The sequence below is a fragment of the Poecile atricapillus genome, chromosome Z (assembly GCF_030490865.1).
Source record: "Poecile atricapillus isolate bPoeAtr1 chromosome Z, bPoeAtr1.hap1, whole genome shotgun sequence".
Classification (NCBI taxonomy): domain Eukaryota; kingdom Metazoa; phylum Chordata; class Aves; order Passeriformes; family Paridae; genus Poecile; species Poecile atricapillus.
In genome coordinates this window covers 73,082-93,128 of record NC_081289.1, presented here as the reverse complement: position 1 = coordinate 93,128, position 20,047 = coordinate 73,082, and the positions used below count along the sequence as shown (strand labels likewise).

At 41.3% G+C, this 20,047-nt stretch overlaps 1 protein-coding gene and 1 long non-coding RNA gene across 4 annotated transcripts in view; one reads left to right on the top strand and one right to left on the bottom strand.

The window, feature by feature from the left end:
• The window catches only part of LOC131593019 (golgin subfamily B member 1-like), a 41,294-nt gene that overhangs the window by 12,476 nt on the left and 8,771 nt on the right, over positions 1-20,047 (bottom strand). For all 3 annotated transcript variants that reach the window (XM_058865163.1, XM_058865165.1, XM_058865164.1), the window contains 10 exons: positions 16,469-16,627; positions 15,401-15,523; positions 14,857-14,970; positions 12,751-13,162; positions 12,006-12,097; positions 11,603-11,699; positions 8,351-8,424; positions 6,614-6,701; positions 5,780-5,847; positions 1-4,859 (listed from right to left, as the gene is read on the bottom strand). In XM_058865163.1, coding sequence (XP_058721146.1) covers positions 1-4,859; positions 5,780-5,847; positions 6,614-6,701; positions 8,351-8,424; positions 11,603-11,699; positions 12,006-12,097; positions 12,751-13,162; positions 14,857-14,970; positions 15,401-15,523; positions 16,469-16,627 — 6,086 coding nt within the window. The remainder of the gene's footprint in view (positions 4,860-5,779; positions 5,848-6,613; positions 6,702-8,350; positions 8,425-11,602; positions 11,700-12,005; positions 12,098-12,750; positions 13,163-14,856; positions 14,971-15,400; positions 15,524-16,468; positions 16,628-20,047) is intronic.
• LOC131593020 (uncharacterized) lies at positions 4,804-6,718 on the top strand. The gene is made up of 3 exons (XR_009280747.1): positions 4,804-4,876; positions 6,071-6,202; positions 6,620-6,718. It is a non-coding gene; the product is annotated as an uncharacterized LOC131593020 (long non-coding RNA).

Here is a 20,047-nt window from a genome sequence, read left to right as displayed (position 1 = left end):
CTGGATATATGAGTCTGGAGCTCTTCCACACGCATAGTCAAGTGTTTCATCTGGTCCTTTAGTGCAGCACAAGCTTCCTCTTTTGAACGTATTTCTTCTTCCTTCTTTTGAATAGTTTCAGTGAATTTCTTCTCCCATGTTTTTGATTCATCTATCACTCTATCCCTATCGTCCTGAAGGGAAGACATGCTCCTGGTGAAGGCTGCAAGCTGGGCTAGTGTTTTGTTTAGACTGCCTTCCAGTTGCTTGGCTTCTTGATCCTTTGTCTTCAAGGAGTCTTGCAGATCACCAACTGTTGTTTCAATATGGTCTTTCTCCCTCTGCAATGTTGCCAGCTTTTCTTCCATGTTTTTGATCTCCTTTGAGTGCTTGTCTTTTTCCTGTTCCAGTCTTCTCTCAAAGTCCTCATCCTTTTTCTTCATTTGAATTTTAATTTTCTCTTTGTTTGCTTGCAACTCTTCTTTGACTTTGATACTCTCAGCTAGAACCCTTGCTGCCTCACTCTGAGTGTCATCCAACACGACTCTGCAGAGAGCAAGCTCTGCCTGGGCTTTCTTGGTGTCTTCAACTGCCTTAGCTGAAGTTTCTTTGGCTGCTTCTACCTCTTTCTGAGTCTCACTCTGCAGAAATTCCAGAGCTTTAACAGTTCTTTCTAAACTACTGTTCTTTTCCTGGCTTTTAATACAGTCCTTCTGCAGCTGCTTAATCTCCTGCTGTTTCTGTTTCAGCAGTTCTTGAAGCTCCTTTATATGTGTGCTGCTTTCTCCTCTCCAATTGTATTTTAGCTTTTCTACAAACTCCTTTTGCTTTTCTGAACTTGCTTGCCTTTTCTCCTTTGCCATCTGACTTTTCTCCTCCTCTAGTTCATGCATCATTCTCTGCAAACTCTGAAGCTCATGTTTCAGTTGATCGTTTTTGATTTGGAAGTCTGTTGCATCTTGCTGATAGTTTCCAATGCTTCCATTAAGTTCTGCCAGCTGATTCATGAGCCTTTCTTCCAAGTCATCCTTTTCAGCCTCTAGAGCATCCTTCAGTGCTGTCATTCTGACCAGGTCATCTTTGGCTTTTTGGACCATTTGCTCCATCTTTGCTACTGTAGCCTGCAGATCATTCACTTCATGGTCTTTCTCTTCCATTTGGTGCTCCAAAATCCTTTTTTCACCTGCTAAAGTCTCGACGCACCTGCGGATGTCACCCAGCTGCTGCTCTGAAGCCCTTCTATTATCTTCTAGCTCTGTGATTCGTTTGGTGAGCTCAGCTATTTGCTGTCTGTAGATCCCAGGATCCTCACAAGGTCTATCGCTTTCAAATGCCTCTTGTTCCAGTTCTGCAGCAGGAGGCTCTGCTCTAACAGTTACATCCACTTGATTTTCACACCTTTCCATTGCTGATGGTGTGGCAGCTGCCTCATTCGTTTCTCCCCCCATTGTCTGCTGAGCGACATACTTGTCTACAAGTTCTCTGCTTTCCTTCAGCTTAGATTCTGTTAACTGCAAAAGGCACTTCAAGTCCACGATCTCTTGATTAAGAGACTCCTTTTCAGCCATTACTGTCTCAAGCTCAGTAGAAAGAGACTGGCACTCCCTCCTAGAGCATTCCAGATCTTCTTTCAGGCTAGTGTTTGTAAAGCTCTCTCCAGTCCTGTGTAGCTCTTCATCTGTAAAATGCATCTCTGTTCTAAGCTTCTCATTCTCCTCTTCTAGTTCCAGGATCTTTTGTTGCTTTGATTTTGCAAATTTCCTCATTTTCTCCTTCATTTCATCAATTTCCCGTCCAGCTTCCTGTAGCTGCTTATCTGTTTCCTCTTTTTTTGCTTCAGCCCTTTTTAGCTGAATGCAAACCTCCTGCTTTTCCTGCCTAACAGTTTCCAACACACGCTGAATTCGCTCAGCCTCATTACTCACATTCTCATATGACTGCAGCAGAGTTTCATATTCTCCCTGAAGTTCCTTGTACTTTTCCTGCCACTCAGAACTCTCAGTGGCTTGAAAGCTCTTCAATGATTCCACCTCATTCTCCAGCTTCTCCTTCTCTAGAACAACTCTGTCCAAAGTAAGTGTAAGGTTTTTATTGCATCCATCAAGACTCTGATTTTCTCTAAGTAGTTGATCAATTTCTGCAGTAAGTTTTTCTCGCTCTCCAGTGAGGCACGCTAAGTTTTCTGTTAAGGTATCTGTTTCTTTAACATGGCCACATATTTGGCTTTCCATATTTGTCAGTTTGACGGAAAGATTGTCAATAGTAGTTTTAGCATTAGCCAGCTCTTCTTTTAGAGATTTGCTCTCCTTTAGTGCCTCTTTTCTAGAGATAAGTGCAGCTTGCAACTTTCTCTGCATTTGATTCTTCTGTTTAGCTGCTTCTGCACTGTTCTCTTGCTTCTCCTGAATTTCAAGCATCTCTGTTTGTAGCCGCTTGCTTTGTTCCTCATGCACCTGAGCCTGAGCTTCCAACTGACTACGCAGTCTTTTGACCGAGTCCTCTTTTTCCAGCAACTGTGCCTGCACATTATTGAGAGCTTCACTTTTCTCCTTTAACTGCTGGTTAAGATATTCAATTTCTTCATCCTTTTGATGCACAAGGATTTTCAAGTCTTCCAGACTGTCCACTCCAGAAATTTTTCCTTGACTCTCCTCCAATTCTGTCTGAAGACTTGCTCCCTTAGCTTCAGCTTGGTCAGAGGTTCTCTTTAGCTCTTCTATCTCTACAGACAACTGTGCTATGTGCTGTTGCAAACCAATGATTAATTCTGATTTGTGAGCAAGTTCCCTTTGCATATGGCTGACATTACAATCCAATTTCTCTTTCTCTGTCTGTAATTTGTCAAGGTGTTTTTTCAACCCTTCCTCAGAAACAGCTGAAATTTGTACAAGCTTGTTATTTGTGGTATCTTCTGCTTCCATACATGAAGAATCCAACCTACCTTGACTCCCAAAAACACTCTCTGCTGATCCTTTCTGTTCTTGGAGTTGCCTGAGCTGAGCCTGGATGCTGTCCTTCTCTTTGCTTTGCTGATCAAATTGTTCTTGCAGGATGTTGTAATCATCTTTCTGCTGTTTCAGTTGTTCTCTGTGATGCCTGTCTTTTTCCTGAGCCTTTTTTATAGAGTCTTTGCGAGATACCAGAGCTTCTTGAAGTTTTTTTTGAAGTTGCTCTTTTTCTTGTTCAAGAACTGAAATCCTTTCTTTAAGAGCAGACTTTTGTTTTTCTTCCAGATTTGTACCTGCTGAACTATGTTCTTCATTTTCTTCATCATCATCTGGGCTTTCATTGGTTTCAGCTACTTTGTCAGGAATTGTCTGATGCTCCATGATTTCATCTTTAATTGAAACAGTGTTTGCCTTACATTGCAAGCTTTGCCTCATTTCCTCAATCACTGCCTGCAGTCGTGCTTCAGTGGTTTCTTTATCTTTACGGATGCTCTGCAACTCAGATTCCTTTTCGGAAAGCAGCTGAATTAGATAGTCCTCGTTGGGCTGGTTCTCAAGACTCATTTCTTTGGTGATCATGCTTCTCACGTTTTCTTCCCCTGCAGCTGCCTGACCCACTGAGGCTTCTGACTTTTGTTCTCTACTCAGCTGTTCTAATTCATTCTCCAATCTGGTTACCTTCTTCAGAAGCTCCTTCCTGTTCACAAGGGCTGCTTGCAGCTTCCGCTTTACTTGCTCATTTTCTTTTCTCAGAAGTTCAACTTGATTTACTAATTCCTCATTTTCTTTACTCACTGCTTCCGTCTCATTCTGCTGTTCGGATGCCTCACATTTCAGACATGTATCTTTTGCTCCAATGTTCTGTTCTTTTTCTTCCTGGGCTTTTAATAACAGACTTGTCTGCTCCTTAAGACTCTTCAGCTCATTTCCTAGAGAAAATTTCTCTTCATTCAGCAGGACTATTTTCTCAGACATGCTGACACTGATCTCTGCCATCTGTTGGTCCTTTTCCAGCAAGGCTTGTTGCAGGCTCTCTATAGACCTGGTGTGCTCAGCAACAAGCTGTTCGAGGCTTCCTGCCTCGTGTCCCTTTAAGGCTAACTTGTGGGAAAGCTCTTCCATCTCTGCTGTACTCTTCCTCAAAAGCTGTCCTAGACCAAGTACTTCACATTCCTTTGTCTCAACCTGGCTTCTCAGATCCTTTAGTTGCATGTCCTGGTCAGAAAGCTGAAGCTGTGCTTTATCCAAGTCCCTTTGCAAAGCTTCAATTTTTATATCCTTGGATTTAAATTCATTTTTAAGGCTCTGGATTTGCTCTCTTAGAAGACTGTTTTGACTGTCTGACAGTCTCTGTTTTTCTGAAAGAGCTAGTTCTTCCTCCAGTTGCTTCACTTGCTCCTTCAGTTCTGTTATGGTAGAAAATTCTTTCACCTGACACAAGAGCTGATCTTGTTCTTCAGTCAAAACACAAAATGTACTGTTGGGATCCTCTCTTTTTTTTCTGTATTCCTCAACCAAGTGGTTTAGCCTATTTATTTCTGCACATTTTTCTCCTAGTTCTTTCCTAAAGGATTCTTCTGATTTCTGCAGAATTATTTGCAATTCTGTGATTTGGTTTTGTAACTTAATCAGTTCTTGAGATTGAGAGGTGCCAGGGCTTCCCAGAGGCTCTTCTTGGAGACTGATTCCACACTGTACCTGTGAATTCTCTTCCAGCTGGTTAGCTTCTGTTTGGCTGACTGTAGAAGTTTGGCCACTGGGGCCCTTGAGCTGGCTTTTCAGAAAAGTTATTTCTTCTTGGGCTTCTTTCAGTTCCAGCAGCAAAACTGACAGCTCTTTCTGTTTCTCTGCAGCAATATCTTCTAGATTTCCAGGTGGGTAACTGTCCTCAGTGAACTGCTTGCTTCCATTGGTAAAGCCATCTGTTCTTGCCTGAAAGAAAATAGCAGGTATCATTTTTCCTTTGAATCTTGTGAAAGGGCCACTTTTGGAAGTATCTGCTTTTCACATTTTGTAGTTGTCGTAGCTTTCTCAAGCTGGCTTCTGCAATAAACAGAAGCCTTGCTAATAATAGGGGAGCTCTGTCTTGGCAGTGGGGGGTGGACTAGGGGATGTCCAGAAGTCCCTTCCAAGCCCAGCTATTCAGTGATTCTGTGACTTCCCAGATCACTTCTGCTAATTTCAGTTTCTGAAGTTACAGCATGAAAGATTCTGACTTTAGGATCAGACCATACAGGCAACTTCCTATTCCCTTTTTTCCCCCTTCTCTCATGATTACAAGATAGTACGACTCTGAACTGTTTAAATTCTCTTGTCATTCTCACAAGCCCTCTAGCGTACTTAACCAGGCACATTTCCGTGGCTTCCTATTCATAGTCTTTGAATAAGGAGGTTTAGTCCCCTATTCTATCTGTCCATTTAACATGACAAAGAAGCAGGATAGAAGCCCATATTCCAATCTGTGTCCAAAGTGAAAGTACTAGACAAAGTACCTGGAACAAAGTACTCAGCTTTTTCAAAATAACTATCATAAGGTTTCTTCCCATCCCCCAAAAGAGATTACAAAAGAAAAGCAGTCACAAATCCTCCCCAGTAAGCTTGGATCAACAGCCCACCAGTAAGCCAACACGCTGCACTGTAAAAGCTGTTCATCAGTTTGGAGGGCAGAAACAATTTATGAGGAATCATTATAGGAGAGCTGCTCTTAAAAAGACTGCTGTCATAATGAAACAGCCACTTTAAGTCACAGGAGGTTAAATAAAGTCTTGGGGGCTTCTAAACAAAATTAAAGTTTTCATAGATGCAAATGCATACAATACTGAGACCAAAAGGATTTTAGACTACATTTGTACCTCAGAGAGCACGAAAGTATCACCAAAAGGCTTCTGCATTTCAGAATTCACCAGCTCTCCTGACATACCTAGTAAGAAAAAGTACACTTGTCACCATCAGTGTAACAACCTGCAGGTAAAGTCAGTAGGTAAGTGAAGGGACAATAAATAGGACTGGAGCTTCTGTAGAAGGTGAGGAAAGATAAAAAAAAAAACAACAAAAAAAAAGGCAGCAAACTAAGCACAGAAGAAAACAACCCAGAGTTTGAGACTATACAGTGCACAGACAATTCTGCTGTGGTTTAACCCCAGCCAGAAATTCAGACCCTGAAGCTGCAATATGGCTCTGTGCAACTCCCTGTGTTTGCTGCATGCTGGCACCACCTGCACACAGAACTTCTGACCCCTGCAGAAGGATGAAGAGCAAAGAGACAAGAGAACCAGGTAATAGATTGGTTTGACTGTTTTGGTTTTTTTTTTTCATGTGGGATGTAGGGGAGAACTAATTCCAGACACAAATTTAGTGGCTTGCAGAGAAACATACAGATCTTCATTTTATCTCAGTTCTCTTCTGTGCCTTACACATTAGTCTTTGCATCTACAAACACACTCCTTCAAACCCCTTCTCTCTTTCTAACCTTAGCAACCATTTTTTTCTTCTTTTCTAGTGTATCCTACCCATCCCACATTAGAATGTTCTCCTCTACCTTATGTAAATCTTTCCTGCATTCTGCAGATTATCATCTTTATATTCTGACCTCAGAGTTCCTCCTTCTAAATCATCTTAAGATTTGTCCCTGAAACTTGTCAAATTTCCACAATTTTCTTCTCACATGCCTTATTCTGTGTCCTCACCTGCAGAAGAAAAGCAGTCTACAGAAGAGGCTGGAGCTTCCACAGTCCACAAGTCTTGCAATTTTGCCTCAGCACCAATATTCTTATTCTGTGGGTTGAAGAAACAACACTGAGCTTTGAGCCAGGATCCTGGTATGAGAAGACAGCTCTCTCAGCAGTCTACTGCTCTGCCAAGCTCTAAGTAAAACCTATCAGTCCCAAGTTTGGACACAACTCTTAAGCCTAATGAAAATAAATAAGTAATGAAAAAGAGATTGGTTTTGATGTTAAGCAATAGACTAAGACTTATCTCAGCAGATTAACACATCAATGAATGCAAGGATTCAAATAACTTCCTCCCCATGTTGAGATGATTTCTCTTCCATCTTCACTATTTCAAAGGGATTAACTACAGTATAATAACCTTTCACTGACCACCCAAGCAGGGAAGCTGAGAAGTCACGTGTCTGTCAGTCTATGCCTCACTGCTCCAGCAGATAAAAAAATCTGGAGTTTTCTCAATAAAGTTATGCTAGGCACTATCACACAAACAAACCAATAACACCACAAGAACCTTTGAACTGCTAGATGCCTTAACCTGGGTTTGGGTAACTACATTACTTGGCCTAAAGCCATGGGCCAGGTGCAGAAATGGTAGCTGTGCAAGTGTAAAAACTCAGATGTAAGCTATTTAGCTGGACTCTTTTTATAATGAAGATACTGAAATGGACAATTCCAGGGTTGTTTTCATTGACCCATTTTCAACACTCACCTTGTTCCACGTGAGTCATGTGCTAAAGAACCTGTTTATTCCACTGTCTATAAAGGGGCAGTAGCAAATAGTCCAAATGCTTGTATCTGCCCTTGAAAAGACTATGCATGCAGGTGTGTGTGTGTTCCCACTGATCTACCAGCTCACAGCTCGACCGCGGGTGGTTGGAAGGTAAGGGTCTGAGTCAAGCAGGATGAATGACTCAAAATGTTTCTCCAGTTCCAATTATCAACTTTTACCTTAATACTTCACAGTGATATACAAGCCCTCTAATAGAGAGGAATGTATTAGATAAAACACAGCATTAACTGTCCCCCTTTGGACAGGATGGGCCAGTAGGGCAGTCTGCAAAAAGCCAGACCCTGCTCTAAGCTAACAGTCAGTTCCACAGCAAACTCTCGGGACAGATACACAGAGGCTGTCATCTCCCTCACCATGCTGAGCATAAAGCCAAGCAGCAGCTTCCTCATCCTGCATTCTTCTCAACAAGAACCTGACTGCACTTGTACCTGCAGCTGGACACAGTGGAGTAGCACAAGGACAGTGCCCACCTGTATCCCTCTCAAGGTGCACACAGCTCCCCCAGTCAGCCAGGTGCCCATCAGGGCCATGGGAATGGACAGGGCTGGTTTGAAAGGCATCTTTTCTATAATGACAGCTGAGCCTTTGGAATTTTATTTCCAGAGACCTGTCTCAGATTAGCCCATAGTTCTGCTGAAAATCTAACTCACAACAGGCAGAAAATAGCACAAATGTGGATTGGGTGGATGAAGGACACAAGAAATCCACACAGCCGGCAAAGGGAAACAGTTTGTTACAAACACAGTGCAAGCTGTATTTGGAAGCTATTTCTGTCTTTCACCATTAATCCAGTTAATAATAACCCTCAAAAGAGGATTGATAAAAAGACGATGACAGCTTAGCTGTTCTAAGGCCAGTCCTTGACCTATTTTAGTTTTAGCTTATTTCAGCTGCTTAATCATTACCTGTTCTGCATCTTCTGTGACCAACACAGCCTCTTGCTGAGACTCCTGGAGAACAAGTCGTAAATGTGGCATTTCTGAAACATTCAAACACAAAAAATTTTTTTGAAACTTAAGACTTTGCTTTAGACAGCAACAGGATATCCTTCCAAGAGCTTTCGAGAAAGGACACATGGCTGTTAATAGAATTTATGTAGTGGAGATACATAACACTGTCATGGGACAATGTGGGTTGGGTTTCTTTACAGGCAACCACACAACCAACATGCTGTTTTAAGCAGCTTTTAGAAAAGCACAATTCTTGTCATGCAAACATACTGAAAGAAGGTAATAGAGATTCAAGTGTTAAGAAACATTTTTATAAAGGAGAGGAAAAAAAGAACTATTGTAGCAAATTGTTTCAAACTTCATTTGGAAAAAATAAAATGAGAAATTGTTATAAATGTACAAGAAAAATACATTCTGTAATTCATCTCAGTTGTAATTAATGTATTAGGTGATACCTCAGCTTTTTAGTGCAGGAGCCAGTAAAGCAACAAATACTGTGTCTTCCCCAGAAACACCAACTTAGAAGCATTAAAAAGCAGGCCCCATTTTGTGAACATGTTAACTAGTAATGATGGTACGAAAAATAGGTTCATATACATAAATAATAAAATAAATATAAATAAATATATAAAATAAAACTCAGGACCAAGTTAAACAGTTCTCTTAGGGGTATGAATTCCGTACTTTTCACTTCTGAGCATGCAGAGAGGACACACATACCATCAACATACAGTACAAAGTTTTCTTCTGTACTCCTTGAAACACTTTCTATGTACGATTATACAAAACTATCCTTGCTAAGTATTGTGGAAGTTGAGGAAGCTCAAATTAATGTTTTGTGAATTCTAACAACTGGAAGGCATTTTGTGTTTTCTGTGATAATGGCTCTCCTATATTGAGTCACACTATACTGTAGTCTTTCCACCAACTGAACTATGGAAAGCCTCATACAACGTTCCCTCACGCAGCAGGAGGAGAGACCTTCAGTCACTCAAAGAGCTGCCTCAAGACAAGTTCAAGGAATCCATACAGATCTAAAGAGAGTTACAGAGGTTTTGGTCTAATGCACTGTTAAACCCATGGAAGTGAAGACTATACAAGGATTTCAAGAGACTTTATATTTCAAATAGCTTGGAATTTGAAGGAATTTGTTGAGGTCTGCTTGAAAAGCATCAGAAATTGCAAAATATAACCTAACTGTCTAAAAATCCTTAATTCATTCTATCCAAGTTAGGAATGGATTACAGTGGGCAGTTTTAGGCATCCCACTTTAATTAAGACTGACAAATTCATGGTACAAAAAGGAGTAACAAAGTATTTAGAAACTATATAGCAGATGTAAACCATTTTTTTATGTTTCATTTAATATTTTGGTAGTTTTTAAAAAGAAATTACATCTCCCAGGGTTTAAGATCCAAAAAAAAGTGAGTAATCAAGTGTTCAACACACCCACTGGAAACAGAATTACAACAACAAAAGCTTGTTTTGAAGTTAACATGCAGCTAAACATGCATCGGGAAAGATGTTTTACATAACATGACAGCGAAGCTCGGAGTCACTGCATTTTTCAGGTGGAATTCCTTTCAGTAGAAGGAGGAGCTGCTTTTTAAGAAAGCTGATTAAAGTTTTCCAGGTGCATTTTGGATGTACTCAATTGTAGCTTGGGGCACGGAACCAGGCTGAAAGCTGGATTTCTGTCAGGCTTTTGATAAGGTCTCCTCAACACCCTTGCTACTAAATTGCCAAGACATGGGTTTGACAGGTGGGCTGTCAGGTGAGGCAAGGGACTGGCTGCACAGCAGTGTGCAAAGAATTGCAGTCAATGGCTCAGCATCCAAGTGGGAACCAGGTCCTGCAGAAATCCTTCCTGGGACTGGTACTATGTAGTGTCCTAGCTGCCAGCAGAGACAGCTGGGTGGTTGCACCCATGGCACACCTGTGGAGGACACCTGGCTGCACAGCTGATTTTGCTGGGGCGATGTGATGCCATCCAGAGGGACCTGGACCAGCTTGAGGAATGCAGCCATTCAGCCCTTCTGCAGAGCAAGGCTTAATAAGGCCAAGTGCAAGGCCCTACACCTGGGCTGGTGCAATCCCCAGTACCAGCACAGACTGCGGGGTGAACGGATTGAAAACAGGCTACAGAGGAAGACTTTGGGATTCTGGTGATCTAAAAATTGGACAGGAGCTGGCAACAACGTGTGCCTGCAGCCCAGAAAGCCAATCATATCCAGGGCTGCACCAAAAGAGGTGTGGGCAGCAGGCTGAGGGAGACAATTCTCCAAGACTTCTCTGCTTTTGTGAAACCTCACTTAGAGCACTTTGTCCTGTTCTGGGGTTCCTGTGTACAAGACAGATGTGGATCTGCTGGAGTGAGTCCAGAAGAAACCACAAAAATGATCAGAGGACTGGAACAAATCTCCCATGAAGAGAGGCTGAGAGACTTGTGGTTGTTCAGCCTGGAAAAGAAAGGCTTCTTCAAGGCTTTATTGCAGTTTCAAGAGGGCTGCTTCTCTCTGGATTGCCCAGAGCCATCAGTTGCCCTATACTGGACGTGTTCAAGGTCAAGTTGGATGGGGCTCTCAGCAACCTGACCTGCTGAAGGATGTCACTGCTCATGGCAGGGGGGAGGGACCAGCTGGTCTTTATGAGTTCCTTCCATCCCAAACCATGCTGTGACTCTAAACAATGTCTTGAAGTTCATTAAAGACCTGCATCTCTGAGATCTTGGAACAAAAACCAGAAAGATGATGTTCTAGGACAGTAGGAACCTAGTTTATTGATGATTATTCCCTCACCAGGATTTTTACAAAGAGGTTCTATCTTTGAATGACAGGAAGCAAAACTAATCTGTTTCTCAGAAATCAAGACAGACTACTGTCATAGTGCACCAGACCCTAAAGTAAACACGTGAGGGAATCCATTGTTTTATAGCATAATTCTGACAGAGCTGCTACCAGTCTACATGACCAGACACTCAAAACCAATGTAATTGTCTGGGGTTTTTTACATGTGGCATATGCCTTACTGTTTCAGCAAAAGTTATCAAAAATACTCCCCTGCCCCCCAAAGTACCACCTGCAGATTGTCAGCATTTTGTACTGGGGAAAGCTACCCCTTCAGCTATATCTTATTTTGTAGAAACTATTTCTAGAATGATTCTTAAGTATATCAAGAATATTAAAATAGGAAAGGTAATCATACAACCTTCTGCCTTCTGTCTTTCCAAGTTTTCTGTGGGTAGGAATGAAGTCTCATTCTGGTCTTCCTGATCTACTATTTTTTCCTGTGAAGCTGATTCATTCTGTTTAAACAGGATGGAGAGGAGAAAAATAAATTTTAATACCATTTATAAATACAAATTAGTCTTTGATCACTTGGTTAACTTTTAAAAAAAAAAATCAATTGACAACTTTTAAGTTACTCAAATTGACTTCTACTTCTTTCCAGGTTTCTGTAGTCATAAAATGCCTGCCCATCAGCTGAGAGAACGAATAAAAGCCTTTCTCAAGCAATCCATGATAAAAAAAAGGAATTTCAGACATTTCATTTGGCTTCAGTTCCTCAATATACCAGAAAAACTAATGAGAATAATTTGAAAATACCAAACCTGCTGCTCCAGTTCAGAGAGTTGCACTTGTGGCTGGGATTTCAGCTCATCCTGACAGCAAACAAATTCTTCACATTTCTGCAGAAGTTCAACTGACAGAGGGGAAAAAAAGGGGAGTTAAGGTCTGTTCTTGTCTTTTTTGCCAAACTAAGTCCATTTTGCACTCATGCACTATAGTTTCCCAAATCTTATCTCTTAGTCACTGCTTCAGCTTTGGGCCATAAAGAAGCTGGAAGAAAATCAATTTGAAATAAGAGCTTGAGGCAAGATCAATATCATTATTTCTAACACAGGTCTATGGGGAAAATGGCACCTCTTGCTTTTCTTGGTTGTTTTACTTATAATTTCAGTAGAAATTCAGACTGTGAAGAACATAGCACATCTAAAAAGGACTTACATAAGCTGACTGAAGAAAATCCAGCTAACCAACTAAAAAAATACATCCAGCTCAAGAAATCCCTAAATCCCAAAAGACAAGAGGCTGGGACAGTACACAAGCAAAGCACCATATAATGCTGTCCCACACTTCTGCTCCTCTTGCAGCTGTCAAAAACAGCATGGTGGGATCAAACTAGACCCCCTTAGCTTGAGATAGCACCACCACTCCTATGTCCCTGTGCAATTAGGAATTGTTACATCAAGCCATTCTTATGAGCTGTTATAAAAAACAAAGCCAAAAAGAAGGCAGCCCAGTGATACTCAGGCTCCTGAGAACCTGCTCCAGCTAGCTGCCATGCTTGCTCACCCAGGGGTCCATGTGCTGCAGCTCCATGTACCACAGATGGCACCAAGAGCTGGCCACTGTCCTGTTTCAGCTGGTCCTTCTCAGCTCCAAGGACAGCATGGCCACACCGCAGCTCTTGTTCAGCCACCGTAAGACAACTGAGCAGCCGGTTTTTCTCTTCCACCTCCAGCCTGTGTTCCTGTTCCAGGTCTTTATACTTCACCTCTAGTTCGGTTTGTGCTCTTCTTGCCTCCTCCAGCTGTTGTGAGAGACACTGCACCTCCTCCTGCAAGCGATGGGAAGACAGCTTCCTCTCAGCTAGTTCCAGCTCCATCTTCTCCCTGAGATCCCGAGACCCTCGTCTCTCCGCATCTAGTGCATCCCTCACGGAGCTTAGTTCCACTTCCATCTTCTGGCACTGATCTATGAGTGTCTGTAAAATGATAAAGAAATTCATTTCTCTCTCAAATAGTTAAAAACCCTGACAAAACAAATTACTGAATTATATTTTAAGGTTTACATTAAATCCTCTAAAAATACCTGAGTAGCAGAAAGGAGGAAACACACGTCAGAAATTTAAATTTGTTAGAAAGAAACCGCCCCACTACTTGGAAATTGCAAGAAAGCAATGCTAGCTGTTGTGGTAAAGAAAAGGTAAGTCTTGATTTAGAGAAGGGGAATTTAGAGTAAAGAAGCAATAGAAGAGTGGCCAGGAATACTCTTTTAGAAGAAAGTAAACTTCTCAAAAAGGGGAGGAAGAGTTACAACAAATGAGGGAGAACTCAACAATTGCAGAGCAGAATTAAAAAAATATAAAGTGTGTATGTGAAAGAAGAATGCTGAAATATGAATCTGGAGATAACAGAGGGCTCCACACAGTACCCACTGCTTTAAGAAAGATCTCAGAAGGCTCTGGTCAACACTGACCAGAGATTTAAGGTGACCAAGAGACAGAAACAGACCTTACACTTGCCCAAACTCCTGTTGTCAAACTTCTTCCTCCTGGAACTGTGGATGGTCTGCATAGCTAATTTCAGAAGGAATCTGATGAGGAGCTCCTTTTATTTTATGGGTAGGCTTTTGCCACATGGCCTCAAGTTTGTACCTGTACCAGGTCTCCTTCAGACCACCGAACGTATGAGGGAAGTTAAAGACACTGAGGAGAAGCCAAGGGAGCCCAACAACCGTGTCATGTAGATATCCATGCCACCATTCCATGACACACCCTGCTGGGCAATGCAGTGAGTAGCACTAGTGAGCACAAGTCAGCCCACTGAGGTTCTTTACCTCTTCACAGTAGTAAGAGCACCCATCATTATGCCTGGCTGGGACACAGAACAAAAGAAAATATGTGGGGCACAAGTGTGTAAAAATTATCAAAGTGAGGTTCAGCATTAGACTGGCTGGAGATCATGTGACCTACAAATACGAGACTGATTCAGTGTAAATCTCTTTTAAAGGGATGGAAAATTTTCAGAAGTTCAGATACTGGAAAAACAAAAATTACACTCATCCTCTATATGCAAACCAACCTTTTAAGAGGTTGTGTTCTTAATCCTCAAGTCTCAAGAAGCACATATCTATATAGTCACATATGCACGGACTTGATCTCATCCTCTTCACCTTCCAAACTGATGAAGCGAGAGCCAATCCCACTCCACAAGTTGTGTCACCATAGAAGCAAGTTCTCAGCATAACATACCAAAGAATAGGTGCTTCTACTCTGACTGGCCTGGACCCTGCAGTTCACAAACACTGAGGCTTCAGCAGCACTGTGTTAGGCATTTCTGCTTTTGGCAAAGGTTTGTATATTTGGCTTTCCAGGTACAGTCAGCAGTATGGGTATGGATAGATTCAGACCCTCTCCACCTGCCCAGAACCTGGATCACTAGAGCTGGCAGCTGCAGCACCCCACTGTCTGGCTGTACCTGCTGTAAGCAGTGCACACAGACCTGCAGGTCTAACACCTGAACCAGGGAGGGTGGGCCCAGCTGATTTTATGATGGAAAAGTGGTGCCAAAAAAAACTACTCTGGTAACTTCTGAGTTACTGACAAAGGCCCCATTCACCCCCCACACACAAACACACACACACACAGAGTGAAGCAATAAAAGGCAGACCAGGTACCTGGTTTTGTTTTTCAGCAGCGTGTAACTCCTGCTGCAGCAGTTCCACCACCTGAGTTCGTCCTAAGAGAGCTGCTTCCTGCTCCTCAAGCTTTCTCTGTAGTGTGTGCAGGTTCTGTGAGAGAGACAAGGCTATTCCAGCATTGGGGAGACCAATATAAGTTTAGATTCCCAGGTTTCATCGATACACCCCATTTTTGTAACACAGCTACTTTGATAGCCTGAATTAATTCATTTTTGTTGACACCTATTCTGGAGCCCTGGTGCAGTAGGAGGAACTTACTTTGCTTCATGAATAGGGAACTGGAGCACAATAATATAACACTTTTTTTCAACTGTTCTTTCTCTTTGACTGATAGCAAACCAGCAGACTGAAGCTAGGAATCAAAGTCCCAACTAGCATTCCAAAAAACTCCAAACAACCAAAGCATCTTTCTTCTTATCCCTTCTGAGTTACTTTAACAAGAACTGTTCTTTCAGGGTGTCTTCTGGTAAAAGTCCTTTTCCTTCCTCCTCCCATGATACGATTATTATCTCAAATATACCTGTTGCATCTCTACTTCCATATCTGACTGGACCACCATCTTGAGCAATTCAGCTTGATGCTGGTGCACATGCTCCTCCAGGAGAGCTTCCTTCTCCTGAATCACTTCCTGCAGGGAACTCAGCTGAAAACATAAGCCACAAAATAAAAACAAGCCAACAAGGTTATGAACCTGGCAGACACACAGGCTTGCTTTCAACATGCACCAGCATATTGTGCTTGTGATGGAGTTTTCAGCTTGACAATCCTATACATCATCTTGGTCAAATGGTATTTTTACCTGGTGTCTTTATCCTACTAATATGTGTATAACAACTGATAATATTTCAGGTCCCAGAAAGCAAAAAAGCATAGAATTTAATATACAAATATGCAGAATAATAAAATATATGATCACTATATAATTAACAGTTTATAAAACTTCTGGGCTTTTAATGTATAGGATTGCAGCCCAACTCACAGTTCAAAAGCTAAATCTGCAATTTAGAGTATTAAAAAAACCTTCCACAAATGACTACAATGTAAAATTAAAGCTGTTACATTGTGTGATAAGCAGCTGTCCTGCACACCCACAGCAGAACACAGAGGGGCAATGGCAGGCCTGGCAGCTGAGAGAACACTCTGCCCCAGCAAAGCCCATCACAGAACAGCAGGGGCAGACAGGGAAGAACCCAAATTCTTACTCAGAGGAAGGGACACCCTACCCAGGCCCTTCCAGGGACTGATTCCCCCCTCCTCAGAGAGCCATTGGTCCCATTGTCCAAGGGTGAATCCCATCCCTTACCTGCAGGGCACCTTTTGCACCAAGGGTGGTTCTGGCCTGGGGGCAAGAATGGGGGTCAGGAGAAGATAATCTGGGGACTGTGAAAGACTAACGTAATGTTTAGAGGAAGAGCCAAAGGCAGTGAAATTTATGGACCTAGGTGATTTGAAGAGGAACAAAACTGAAAAAATTGAGGTAAGGGAATTGAAGACCAGCTGTGTAAGCATTGTTCTATTCTATCATACTTAGTCTAAGCTGTGAGGTGGGAAACACAGACTGATGAACAGAGAAAAAAAAATTCTGTACCTGTGTTGCATACTTGATTTCAGCATCTTTCAGATTCACTTTGGCTACAGCCAGCTGTTTCTTCAGGTCCTGAACAGTCTCCTCTCGCTCCCTGAGCTGCTCTTTCAATACTTCCACTTCCTCTCTGTGCCCTTCACTTCTATTTTCGTTTTTCTGACACTGCAAGAGGAAAAAATGGGAAGAAGAGAAATAAAAGAAAGTAAATTTATCTGTATTACTGGTTTAAAAAAATAATTAATTAATTTTAAAAAATACACTAAAATGCTACTTCACTGTTGACTCCTAATTAGATGCTTATTTTTACTACATTGCTTCATTTCTTAACTTTACATTTCTTTTGTTACTTTAAATGAAGTTATCCTATGTTAAGTAATTATTTTCCCTATTTCTGTGTAGATATACACAATCTGCCTTTAATTGGGAAGCGCCAAAGCACTTGGAAGGGCTAACAGTCATGACTGTTCACTATATAAACTAAGGCAAATTAGATTTTTAAATACATTTTATAAGTATTATATTATATATTATACATTTTAAATACATTACTTATTATATGACTACTATGAGGTTTTTTAACATCACAAACTTCTCCTAATAACAGAAATAAAAACATTTTTAAATTAGCTATGGAAGGATATTCTCTATGTGACAAACAGGTAGACATTCCAGATGACAGAAAACACCCATGGAAATCTCTTTAGACTACAGGATTAATAGCAATGAACTTATTAGATACAAACAAAGGGAACAGGCAAATAATGATCAGTTCTACTCCACTCTGAAGCACTTACATCCTCTGTTAATGACCAAGAAACATAAACAATATTTCACATAAAACATGCTTAGGCTGTGTCCAGTCAGACAACCCAGCACGCTGTATCTGCACTCCTGTCTCTGTCTCCCCAGCTGGGTGAGGGCAGGCCCCTGAACTCACAGCTGTGCTTCGCTCCTGGGCAAGGACAGGTCCCTCACCACCCACCCCTCAGCAGACAAAACCTGCTCTACATTCTCATCTCAGCACTTCCAGACACTGCAAGCACTCAGTGCTGGCTATTTTGTACTGAACATATATAAAACACATCTCTTCCATTTCATTTGTGGCAGGTATTGGGTCAAATACCATCGATAACACAGGAATTCTACAGAGTATTTATATCTATAAACTCATTCTGAAAATACTAGGAAGGCTTTTAAAAGTACGTATAAATCAGTGTAATAAGAATAAGAGGCTACTGTTCCTCAAAAGATGTTTCACCTACAGAGAAGGTCATTGGCAGGAGGCAGAACAGACAGACAAGGAAGCTTCAACTGCACTTAAATTTAGAAATAGAACAGGACAGAAAAATAAAGAACAGAAATGCAGGAAGCTCTAAGAAGCCAGGGATATACATAACTTATAAGACTGGGGCAGAGGAGTTGCTAGAGGGGAAGACGGGTGGATTAGTTTGCTTACTTGTAATTAGCTTTCAGGATTGATATTTACAGTCTGATTTGGAAAAGCCTCTTACACTGACCATTACACGGAGTGCCACAATTAAGGACAGCAGCACAGCCACAAAGAGCTCAAGCTTTTAAATATTATGTTTTTCCAAAATGAATAAGCTCTTATATCTGAACATAATTTATCTTCACCCACTTCAAAAGTTTGAGAGAGGCCTCAATTGCTCTGTACACAAATAACTTTGATAGAAAGAGCTAAGCTGGTACTTCCACTACTCTCAAAATAAGGCACTCTGCTAAAAGCCCAGGAAATAATAGTACTAATTAGATATTTAAAATATAGCCTTCCCACAGGGCCCACATCATAGAGAAGAAAAAAACCCAGCCCTTTGCTAATATTCAATACTTCAGCACAACACGCAACTCTAGCCTAGAATTTTCACCTTCAAATGGCTGGGTAACTGTCTAGGAAATACCCCCATTACTCAAGACAGCATCTACTTGGGGAAATAAGTGTAAATAAAGGACTCTGTATCTTCTCAGTAGGTCTAACCTTGCAAGAAAAAGTTAGTGTTTTTTGGGTCAAATACATAATATTGCAGGTAACTGCCCTACCATAATTTCACTCAAACTGTGTTCTAACCCAAACCAAATACAGCTGTGGTCCATACCATGTCCACCAGAGACTGTCTCAAGCCCGCATTCCTCTAATTAGGCGGCCATTTTTCTTAATGGCTAATTTACTTTCATCCATTCACCTGCATTATCCTTTAACAGCTTGCCCACTTTCTTGACGCTCACCTTCCTCATACAACTGTAGAAAGAAATGACTTTGGTTGATTAAATAACCAAGCTGTTTGAGTGACTCCCAAGTTAGCAGCTGCTAACATGATGGGAGAACAGAAAGTCTCTGGCTGCTCTCAGAGTTTATCTTTCCTGATTCCAAGTGAGCAGAACATGACAACACTCCTCACAAGGCCTTGCCCCTCTCAGTAGAACAGCTAAAATGGTATGTAAAAAAGATAAGGCCTCTTTTTAAAATCCATACTGCACCAATCAACTGATGACCAGCTTTCTCTCATTTTGCCTTCTTCAATTGATAAATTTGAATTTTGAAGCAAGGACACTCACCAGTCCTCAACAGCAAGTCTACACAAAGTCATGCAACAGCACACAGATGTTACACACACATGCTGCATATAGATAAGCTAAAAAAGAGCCTCAGCACCAGGACAGCAATGTCAAGTAACACAAACAGCCTCCATGGTCTCCATTGCCTCTGCAGACAGGGAATGCTGTCATGACCTTGCAGTATGCAGTGTCATGACACCAGAAATGCTTGATCGTGCACTGGTTAAATTTTGCTTTATTCTTCTTTTATGTCAGTCCTTGAGATCATCCAATTCTTCATGTATGAAACCAGATGGTGCTTTGCACTGAGGAAGATTCTCAGGTTGGCATTGGGAATTACAGAAGCACATTTCTATGATTTTATGATGCTCAATCAAAAATAGTTAACACAAGTCATAGAACTGATCTTCACATCATTATTAGTCACCTCTCATCTGACAGCTCTCACAAGCACCTTTTATTGTTTCCTATAATATTTTAATATTTTTTTCAATGTCTGAAATAACCTTTATGTTCTCTGGTTTAATGAACATCATCTGATGTCTGGAAACCATTCTGGACTTCCATTCCATTTCTTTTCCATAATAATGCCAACTTTTTAAAGAAAACATTGTTCTGCTGATCACATAGTCAAGTTTTTAAAAATTACCAGCTCCAATCTGAGCCTCCAGTTAGTAGCTAACAGCTTCTTTAATGTCTTCGTGGAGGACACTTTCCCTCAGTTTTTACCTAGCATTACACAATTATGGTTTCTCAACCCTAAAACGTTATGATGGCTCAGGAAGCTACATGACTGGAAAAAATAGGTATTTATTTTTTTATATTTAAGTTACTGCCTTCCAGTTTCAATGACCTTAGCTCTTTGTTCTTGTACTCCAGCCAACCTTTACTGTACTGACATGACAGGTAACATTTTGAAACTCATAGCTCAGGTAGACACACAGTTTCTGCAGGAAAGAGTTTGGCTACAATGGATTACTGAAGTTTTGCAAAAGGAAACTAGCCCAT